At 28.9% G+C, this 11,697-nt stretch overlaps 1 protein-coding gene across 1 annotated transcript; it reads right to left on the reverse strand.

Moving 5' to 3' along the window:
* Positions 1 to 7,456: 7,456 nt before the first annotated feature.
* Positions 7,457 to 8,902, reverse strand: LOC145043101 (small ribosomal subunit protein eS19x). The gene is made up of 4 exons (XM_078991659.1): positions 8,710 to 8,902; positions 8,132 to 8,222; positions 7,851 to 8,034; positions 7,457 to 7,740 (listed from the first exon to the last, which is right to left on the reverse strand). The coding sequence occupies exons 1-4, from the start codon at positions 8,803 to 8,805 to the stop codon at positions 7,665 to 7,667; spliced, it is 447 nt and encodes a 148-aa protein (XP_078847785.1). The 5' UTR covers positions 8,806 to 8,902; the 3' UTR covers positions 7,457 to 7,664.
* Between the last annotated feature and the right edge of the window lie 2,795 nt (positions 8,903 to 11,697).

Below are 11,697 nucleotides of genomic sequence, written 5' to 3' on the forward strand. Positions count from 1 at the left end.
CCAGGATATGGACTCGCCGAGTTGCCAACTTAAACGTGTCCCGGGTCCCTTCCCTACTCGGCGAGTCGGACCTATGACTCGCCGAGTCCAAGGCTTAAAATGCAAAATACTCAAATAAGATTTACGTACCAGGAACCAGGTGCTACAAATATTGTTGTTAGAAAACTCTGTGGATTAGAAGTGGCTTGATGAGCTTGAAATGGCATTCTCACTCCCAGAAAGGAGGTAAATAAGTAGAACTTGATGCAAGAATTTTGAATGGTAATGTTTATGGAAGCCTTTGAGGAGCTTAAAATAGCATTCTCAATCCTAGAGATCTAAACCCCCCCCCCCCCCCCCAATTACGAAAGACTAGCATGTCCTTAAGCACATCTAATCTATAGTCTTTCAAGGATCTTAGCTAAAGTACATAGCTGAAGAGATGAGCCATGAAAACCGACCTCGACTTTTTGAAGCACCCCTTAAGCAAAATCTTGAATAAGTTTAACATTATCCATAGTTTACACCAACAAACCAATATTTGTATTGACTTCAGTAAATGCTTTTTCAATAGATTCTTATTACAGTGTGGACTTTGATTTTGCAACTTCTTTTACCAAGGAATCTAACCTCTCTCCTAACATATTTTTATTTGCTTCTAAATTCGCAACCTTTTGTTCACACACTCAGTCAAAAAAGAAAAACTTTTTTCTGAAGATTGAACAAATTTTTGTTAATGTTTTTCTAATGGTCTTCAATTCCTATTCTTAGTCGGAAACTCTCTTACATAATTCTTCAATAACTAAACTACCAGTTTTGTACTGGCTTTTGAGACGAAACATCATAAAATTAAACTAAGAATTTCAATTTCTGATTGAGAGTACGAAAGTCCCTTTTAGACATTAAGGCATCATTATCACATGCATCAACAACATCATCTTCAAATTAAACATGAGTCATATAAAACATATCTTCTCCAACATCATCACCTATCTCTGCTTCCTCGTCAACATGCAGTTCCACAAATTGAGTTTATTCTGAAGTTGTAATCTTCGGAGGAACATGTGGGGTTAATATATGTAAATTCATGAAAGGTGAAGAAAGTGGTTATTAATTTCAACCTTTATAGGAGATTGGGATCATATAGGAGTGTTTGGAGTTGTATTAGGTAGTTTAATAGTTTTAATGGTAGGTGTGATGATTGAAATTTAAATGGCGGAAGGAAGAGTAGTGGTGGAAGCAGTTACCTATTCTGTAGCGGGTGGATTAATGGTATATTGAGGAGAATGAAGAATTGTTGTATCTTTAACATGTTCATTTTTTGACTCTGACTCATCCTTAATGGAAATCTTCAGAGATTTAAGCTTCCTAGACTTCTTTGAGGTTTCACATTTAGGTTTCTTAAGCTTAGTGGGTGCCTTTCTCTTTCCTTGCTTGGTTTCCTTTGGACCTTATACTTTTTCTAGTGATTGACATTTTGGATACGGAAGAACCAAAGTAGATTTGTAATCCTTTAATAAATTTAATTACGTAAGACCTCGTCTGAGCATTATATATGGCATTTTCCCAATATACAGAATTGTTGATTGTTCATGAATAGTTGTGTGTAATTGCATAGAGTTAAATGGAATGGATTCTTTAGTATGATTATACACAATTTTAGAAGATATGTAAAGTTGAAATGAAATGCATGACCACTAGCGATGAGAGGTGATCTCATTTCCCCTTCTGTGAACATTATCAATAAACTTGTTCCACAATACTGAAGCATAATCCAATAAAACACCTTTGTAGACACTGAATAATACTTCATAAAAATCTTAATTGTGATCTCATTCCCCCCCCCCCCCCTGTGAACATTATCAACAAACTCGTTCCATAATATTGAAGCATAATCCAATAAAACATCTCCGTAGACTCTGAATAATACTTCATAAAAATCTTAATTATCATAATCAAGACCAATAACTCTAATTGTAAGACACCATAAAAGAATGCTAAAGAACAAAGACCAAACATTAGAAAATTTACTCTTCCTAATGAAGACAACCAAACCAAATAAGGTGTTTGATGTGACAAGTCTAGTCACCGTGTCATGTCAGCAAATCAATTCCATCAGCATGATACATCATCACAAACTGCCACATAGGTTTTTTATGACCTACAAACATGCTAAAATGGAAAAAAAAAATGAAAAATATTATAAAAAATAATGGCTTTTAAATAACAAAAACAATTTATTACTAATTTAGAATGTGACTGTAAAATTAATTCTTTTATGGTAAGAACCTAAAGTATATACATATATTTCAATATTGTTATATATTATTTTAAATATGGTTAATTGCATAAAATGCACTAAGTTTATACAAAATTTTGATTTTGAAACTGTATTTTTTAACTAATACACTAAGTTTTTTAAAAAGTGTATTTTTGACACTATATTTTCCAGTTTGTTTCAATGTTAACCATTTGACCGGTCAACCCAGTTGTCAATAAAGTGACATTGTGACGTGTTGGTCTTGGCGCTGACATGGGATGATGATATGCCATTTTTTGGTGACACGACTTTTTGATTGGCAAAATTGAAAATTAAATAAAATATGGTGAATTAATTGAAAAAGAAGCACAATGTCAAAGTCAAACATTTGAAAAACTTAATATCTTTTGTGCAAATTGTCTTTATTATAAAATAATAATTAAGACTTGTTTGAGGGTTGGAGACCCTTTGTGGTAAATGTTTTGGAGCAAAACAACGTAACAAAATTTGTGTCTACACATGTAGTGTCATAATTAGTTTGCATTGCACTCTCCTATATTCTTGATGCTAATGTGGGATGCTCTAAAGTTAGCGGACAAAATGAATTTAATGCATTATATGTCGTGTGTCAATCCATTAAAATCTAAGGAACTCAATGCATTGTGGATACCCTAAACTGAGTGGACAAAATAAAAGATTATATAGAAAGAATGTTGCTTCAAGCTGTGAATTTTATAACAAGTCGGATATTAAGACGAGAAGTTCTAGCGATCAACATTTGAGGCTAAAAAATCTAAGCATTACTATCATAAATCTGTAACGAACGAATAATCTAAACTTTTTATTTTGAAAAAAAAATATGATTATGAAACCCTAACAACCGATGGACAACAAACTAAAAGAACTCGTTCATGATTACAAGTACGTCCATGGAAAAAAGGCACTCCAACATTCTTAGACAACATTTAAATTTTGAAATAGAACACCATAAAAATCAAATATAACCATTTTGACAAATTAAATATCATATTAGCATCAACACACCCATCTTTAACTTGAAGATCAAACACCAATAAAGAGGGACATAGAAACATAAAAATAAGTGAAGAGCTCATGAAGAATGACATAGTCAGGCTCCATGATTGGAGTAAGCTTACTAGAAGTTTGACAATTGCACCGGAAAACATATATGAAATAAGGTAGATAGAGTATTTACATATTTCATGCAAAACCAAAAGATCGTAGTTTGTCGAGGAACATCCAGATTAAAAAGAAAATTAATAATAACGATATTATGACATTGCATGTGTAGACACTAATTTTGGTATGTTGTCTTGCTCCAAAAAGTTGTTTACAAAAAGTTTCCAACCCCCCACCAAGTCCGGATTATTATATTTAATAAGGTCAAATTATATAAAGGAACTAAGTTTTCAGAAAAGTTCGGTTTTTACATTATGTTTCTTTTTTAATTAACTACATTTTATTTTATCTTCAATTTTGACACCTAGAAAGTAATGTCACCAAAAAATATCACATCATCATTCAATGTCAGCCATGTCATCAAAGATCGACACATTACCATATCAGATCAATCAACTGACAACTGAGAATAATTTAAAAATATATGGATCAATAATTTAAAAATATATATTCTAATAGAATACAAATTCTAACAGAATACATATTCTAATTGAAAGAATATTTTAAATAATAACAAATTTTTGAACCATGGGTTGAAGAATAACAACATTCTTAAAGAATAATCATCTATTATTAATATTATTGAAGAATCTAAGATCCAAAAATAAAAAAAATAAAAAATAAAAAATTACTATCACATTCTATAAAATAAAATGTCATTTTTTGAATTTTTGTCACATTCTATAAGAATATAAGCTTTATAGTAAGTCGTTCTTTAAAAAATCTTCATTTTATAAGAATAAAATGTCATTCATGAAAGAATCTTCACTCTCATTCTTGTTTCATACTATTATATTTTGATATTTTGGTGTGGTGAATCTCATTTGTCATGAAATTGTCTCTTAATTTCCATCAATCATTGTTCTTCCAAACAACTTTGCTACATTTTGAGCGGTCATGAAACAAAACACATACAAATAATAAAGTTCAAGAATATAAATACATACAACTTGTGGCCTCATGGACCAATTGTCCATTTATACAAATACTTTGTATATTGAAAATTAGAAGAGTTTAACAGTTTACTTGTTAAGGTGATTTAGTTATATAATTTTGTAATTGTATCATCAATGATTTGTGATTATTTCTTTATGATTTTGTATTGTATATACAAGGCCACAAAAAAATAAAGTAAATTATCTTGAAAACAAAGAACAATTGCACTCGTCAATGTGATTTTGGCTTTTCTAACCGTTAGTATTTTACCATCATTAGTTAGCATATAATCATATAATGATGTTGGAAGTGAAAATATTGAACAACTAATAAAATAAAAAAAATTGTGTATGGATAAATTTGTGAAATAGTAGTATATAATAATAATAATAATAATAATAATAATAATAATAATAATAATAATAATAACGCTAGGAACATGATCTGAATCAATATAAATATGATTCCTTATTCATTTAGATCAAACCTTAAGGGGAAAATTGACATATCTATTTGATTCAAAATTTGAAAACTACTCTATAAACAAGCTAAAAATGTAAATTAACATAGGAAAAATATAATAAGCATTAATGGAAACGAACTAATTTTGTGGAATCGAAAACTTACCTGGGAGAAATTGATGATGGCTAAGAGAATAGAATCAGCTGAATCGATGAAGCACAAATCAAATTGAGTCTCATTCTTGACGATGAAGATAATTAAAAACCTTCCTCCCACCATCGCTGCCACCACCACTGCCCGGTTCTCAATTTCCTACTTTAAAGTCTAAAACCATATGGCCTCGATCCGGTGATGATTCAAATGTAGAATAACCAAATCACGACTTTTGCTCTTTTGTTGATTTAAATCAAATATATAATTTTCCCATATATAAAAAGAAAGAAACTAAAATCGACAACTCAAATTTTATCCTTATTTTGGGGGATATGAACAAATGGGGTATCCTTAAAGAAGAATCAAAAAAAAAACTAAAAGAAAATATGAAAATTAAGATATTAGGAATGGGTTGGAGAAGCTCTTAGAAGCTTTATTGTATCTTTCTCCTTTTAAGTGTGAGAAGTTACAACTTTTGGATATTGTGTTATATACTATTTTATGGGTTATATGGAAAGAAAGTATCAAGAAGGTTTTTAAAAGGAGTTGTGGTCCTATGAAAACGACATATAAATTTCAATTGCTCTCTTTCAATTGGAATAAAAATAAAACAAAGAGGTCTAATATGGTGTGGACTAATTGTATTTCACTTTGCTAGTTTCTAACTAGCATTTTCATAAGGAATTGCTTGTTGTTCAAAGCAATATAAGTAAACTTCATGTCAAGTACCAAACCGAACTAACATTATTGGTATTAGATATGATACTGATTTTTGGTACTAGCACCGATACCAACACAATGTTAAATCCCGAATTTTTTGGTGTGTTAAAAATATCTTTCCATTTATAACATAAACAATATCGGTTTGGCTACAAATCGGATTGAATATTTCAGTGTTCTTGCTCACCACTAATATCATAGAAGCTTTAAATGACTTTCAAAAGTCAACCAAAACTTTTTGTTCTGCTTTTAATGAAAAATTAAAACAAACTTAAAAACTCTAATAGTAACTATGGATCATAAATATGCATTTTTCTTTTTAATACTTTTATTTTTCATGCCAATAAATATGCATTTTTCTTTTTAATACTTTTATTTTTCATGCCAATATACTATATAATTGACCGCTTTGTCATCAATTCAACTACTTCCAAGCCCTACAATAGCTATTTCACCATTTCCTCTCACCTTATCTTCTCTTTTATCTTAGTTGAAGAAAATATAGAACCTTAAATATAAACATCATCACCACTGCTAAAGCCACCAACAAACCACCAGAATGCCACTTGAAACAATGGAAAACCCTTCGTTGTCTGGTCTTTTTTGTCGCATCTCTCTCTCTCTCTCTAGAAACCACTGCGGCCCTCATCGTAAAGATTTGGTTATGTAAAGGGTCTCTCTCTCTCAGGGACAACTTCAATAAATTGTTTTGATTTTAAAAATAATGTTTTTAAAAAACAACAATTTAAATGAGAAGGCATTTTAAGAAGATAACGATATGTTAGTTAACTTTTCAAAGACAAAAATATCCAAGTCTCATTTGGTCATGGCTCATTTGGTTGTACATTTAATTCACTGTAACGAATGACATTTAGGTCTCATTTGATTGTGCATATCTGATTGACTATAGTGAATACCGATTGACTATAATGAATGATAAAAAAATAATAATACTACCCTTTTGTTATATACTATGATAAATCAAATTGTTGCATAATTATCAAAACATACAAATCATCATACAAAATCAAAATTACACAACCATATTGCTCTTTTACCCAAACAATATTACCCTTTTGTTATATACTTTCTAGGCATTTTTGTTTTTTTATAACTCAACGTTCTTAACCCAATTTATGCCTGGTTCTTGACGAAATTGATCTTGACCCAATTTATGTCATGGTGTAGTGGGAAGGAAGAAAATTTTTAAAATATATTATGATAGTGGTGTTATTAAAAAAAATTAAACCAATAAAAATGAATTTGAAAAATTAACTAAAAGAAATTAATAATCAATATATATATATATATATATATATATATATATATATATATATATATATATATATATATATATATATATATATATATATATAATCCAATAAAAAAATTAATCCATAAAAAGAAAATAAAAAAAAAAGATTTATTTAAAAGAAACTAATAATCAAATAAAATAATATCAATTAATATATAACTATCATATGTTAAAAATAACATTTATTAATATATAATAATTCAATAAAAAAGAAATTAAAAAATCATTTAAAAAATGAATAATCCAAAAAAAAGCCATGGTTTATAGCATAATTATCTTTCCAGCCTGTAATTGGAAATGTTATTTTATAATTTATATTAGCCACCTGGATTTATAACAATTACCAAAAACACGCTTTATTCCCAACTATGGAAATAAAACTAAAAAAAAAAAAAACACAACGGCTTGTTAATAACCATGAAACAAAATCATAATCTTAATACATGAAATTGGATTTCAAGATAAAGGGCAAAATGTCAAAAAGTGAAGACAAACATTAAAACTAACCAACAAAAATAACACATAAAATGATGTCTGATGGGAGCATAACAGAAAATAGATTTACCAGTAAACTAAATTTAGGAAAAGATAGATAAAACTGAAATCTTGTATTCTGATGTATCCATTTCAAGCTCTCTTTCAAGGAGTAACCACAACTACTCTTCCTGCAACTTGATCAAGATCTCTTCTTCCATTCGATGTAATCTTCCTCCCACTGATGGAAACAATCAAAATTGTTTAAATGAAAAGAGACAGTGTTTAATAACAAAAAACCATCAAATCATTTCAAATGAAAAAGAATGGTAAGATGAAAGAATACATTACCCCTTAGCATCAAAGTCAACAATGTTCATTGTCTGCAACTGCTGAAGAATGTGGCGAGCAACACCACCACTGCTCTTGCAGAAGTGAGGTGGGGCACTTCCGTTCCTCTTGCGTCCACCATAGATTCTCTGGAAAGCACCAACACCAAGACCTCCCCTCAAATAAATCTTTCTTGCCATTGATGCTAAGATTATGATTCGTTTCAAAGAAAATATAATGAGGAAAAAGTTAGTTTTTGATCATCAATAGTGCATGTTTGTAAGAGTGAAAACGAGGCTTACCAGCTCTGATGTAGTACCAATCAGGGTCATATGGTGCAAGCTCCTTGAATGTAGCAGTCTTGACGATATCAGTCCAATGTGGAAGCTCCATCTATAAGCAATTAAAAGAACGAAAATTGATTGAGCATAAACTGTATTAAGCATATGCTATGAAATATCTAGGGGTAATGCAATGATATTTTTATCAAATCTGTACATATTTAAGTCAATCATACCAAGAGTAAACAGAACACAAGTACTAGCAAATCAACCTAGAATGATTGAAACTTCTAATTGCGATATTTCTTATGCACAGAGACGCATATCGACATATAATATAGACCAATCAAAAGGTGTAAGAGAAAAAATGGAGACGAGAGATCAATTACATATGAATTTAAGCTTGAAAGTGTGGACAGCGATATAATAAGAGTAATGTTCGAAGTAGATCATTCGAACAACGTATAACGAGTCATATCCATCAAGCAACACAGGAAAAAACAAAAATCAGGCGATATGATACCTAATACATCAGATGCATCAGAGTAATGAGTAAGATCTTCGATGAATTATTAGAAAAAGAGAGAGCAGGGATTAACCTTGCCGGAGCGCTTGAGATGAGCGGCGTACGCCTTGACAAACTCATGAGGTGAAACGTCTTTCACCGTTCTTGCAGTCGCAGTCGCCGTCTCCATGTTTCGGACTGCTTTTGGTGCTACGGCGGCGGCCAAGATATCTGCCGAGGGTTTTGTGTGTGTTTAGTGTGTGCGCGTGTAGACAAGAGTTCCAACATCCATGTTAGGGTTTAATAGCATTGATGACTGGTGAGTTCTGTGCAGGCCGAGTTAGTAAATGGGCTTTAAGGCCGAAGTTTATCCGTGTTTTCTCAATAGGCCCATTAAGATGAACTAAAAAGTGAGAATAGAGGGCTTTTTTTTCTTAGGAGATCTAGATGCTCACATTTGCTTTTTGCAACAAGAGATATTTGGTTTCAAACAACAAATAAATAGTTAGTACTAACAACCAAAACATCAAAGTCTAAAGCCAAATGTGAAATTTAGGAGGTCAATAATGACGTTAAAATAGAAATTGAAAGAAGGCATTATTTCTGAGGGATCTGGATTAAGCCTTGGAAATATTGCAATTTTATGTGTTGTCTGATATCTACAAGTAAAAAAGCAACAAAGAATTCATTAATCAAAATTGTACTTTGTGCATTAAAATCGATTATTAAGATATACGAAATGGATTTATTTTTGTTATTTTTTTCGTAGTAACAAAAATCTACTGTGTCACATGTTCACATTAGAAAGTGAAATGATATGTGTAGAGGTCAAACAATGTAATTGTTTGGGATCAGTGCATTGTACTTCCTTTCTCAATTTAAACATATACGAGAGCGCTTACACAACTTAAGGACTTCATTATCTTACTTCAAGAGTTGATAACTATTGATTGTTAGTGCTTTATGGTATGCCAATGCTCTTGGTTATAATGTATAAATATATAGATTACTTTCATCAAGTTAATGTAAATAAAATACACACGTGTGTAGAATCTGTCATTGTACAGGTGGATTTTATTGACCGATAATGTCATGAATCTAATTATAAGTTACATGGAGAAATATAATGTTCATTATGAGGATGGTATGCTAGAAGCTTTGGAAGTCCATCGTAGGATTATGTAACATGTTTTACGTATTTTATGATAAGAAATTGTTTAATGTGTTTTCAGCATTAATATGTACTTTTCAATTCATATTCATTCGTCTTGCCAAAACGATACAAAACTATACGCAAGTACCTTGGAAACCCATTGCAATGACACTCAGCTAATTTGGATAATTCGCTTACATGATTGGTCTTAACGAACATCAAAATTAACAAAACACTCAAACTTAAGAAAAATACATACACAAAAATTAGAACCATTTCACTAAACAGTTGTTGTTTTCTTTAATTGATTTTTGCACATTGGTTATGTTGGTGTTCAATCATGATAGTTAACTTGTATTTAAAATTATTTTCTCTGTACAAATTATTAGATAATTATTCATTATACCATTCAAAAATACCTACAACTTTGATCTTTATTAACAAACACATAAGTTTTTATCACTCTAAGAAACTTAAATTTAACTTGAATAACACAATCACATTTATGAAAATATTGGTTTGCTTCTATCTATTTATAGTATATCATAAAAGATATATTTTTCTTTCATCACATTTATTTAAAATTCCTATGAATTTTTAATTTCTTTTTAATATTGATTATAAATTGGTTAATTAATATTAAATAAGTGCAAAAATAAAAATAGGAAGAAAACATATACCTAGACATAAAACTATTAGCATGTAAAATTAGTTACCAATAATAATTAATTATTACAAATGGTTTTATGATGAATACAATATATATATATATATATATATATATATATATATATATATGGGAAAAGTGAATATACCCTTAAGGGTATATAAGCTTAGGTACCCAAACTCACCATAATATGTCATTTTGTTTGATATATTTATTATAATGTTCTTCAACTTCAATGCTTCACTTGATTTACTTTCAAAATTTTCAAAATTTCATTATTATCTTTCTCTTACATCACATCTTTTTTACGAACATCAATTAAGCTATATATATTATAGTTGAAAATGAAAATTATATAAGAGGAAAATAAATGTGAAATTTATAAAAATCTTTGAATGAAATCAAGTTAGAAGTTGAATTATAAGAACATTAGACAATTACAATATATATATATATATATATATATATATATATATATATATATATATATATGATACAAAACGACATAGTATGGTGAGTTTGGATACCTAAGTTTATATACCCTTAAGGGTATATTCACTTTTCCCTATATATATATATATATATATATATATATATATATATATATATATATATATATATATATATATATATATATATGATTTTCATAAAACATTTTATTATTAATGTATAATTTATTTATTCTAATATATATCTATTCTAATAAATAAAAAATATTTATGTCACTTGTCACATTCTCATTCATTTTGACATATGTAATTTTATGGTTAATTCTTATAAATTAATTTTCATTTGGGTAATTTTCGATTTTCTTAATTAACTATTCTGATTATTAAGTTATAGAAAGTAATTAATTTATCATTAATTTGAATCCTTCTATTTTTCAAATTTTAATATGTTTCCTTCAATGTACATCATTCAAAATTGGCATGTTTCTTTCAAAATTCTTATCATTTTAAGCCAAAATGATCTACATAGAAAAAATAATCAAACTTTTTTGTTTTTCATTGATAAAACTAAAAAATACTTATACGTGCTAAAATATATTTTTTCTCTATAGTTTGATTTATTAGTATGAATTGAATTATTTACTTATTTATCATTTTGTGTGAATTTATTTTGAAATTTTACTTTAAAAAATATTTAATGCTTACATCTTAATATTTAATATTTATTTTAAATTACTTAATATTTATATCTTCATATATAACTTTGTTTAATCAACTCATATAATGCATGAGTCTCACATCTTTTATATATAT

This window comes from Lactuca saligna, chromosome 4 (genome assembly GCF_052625555.1).
Source record: "Lactuca saligna cultivar CGN05327 chromosome 4, ASM5262555v1, whole genome shotgun sequence".
Lineage (NCBI taxonomy): Eukaryota > Viridiplantae > Streptophyta > Magnoliopsida > Asterales > Asteraceae > Lactuca > Lactuca saligna.

Bases quoted from the DNA above. Each gene is read 5' to 3' on its own strand.
- LOC145043101 (XM_078991659.1), bottom strand. From the start codon at position 8,805: ATGGAGACGGCGACTGCGACTGCAAGAACGGTGAAAGACGTTTCACCT. The intron at 8,223-8,709 runs GTTAATCCCTGC...AATTGCTTATAG, and splicing joins ATCTCAAGCGCTCCGGCAAG to ATGGAGCTTCCACATTGGAC. The intron at 8,035-8,131 runs GTAAGCCTCGTT...TCATAATCTTAG, and splicing joins TTGGTACTACATCAGAGCTG to CATCAATGGCAAGAAAGATT.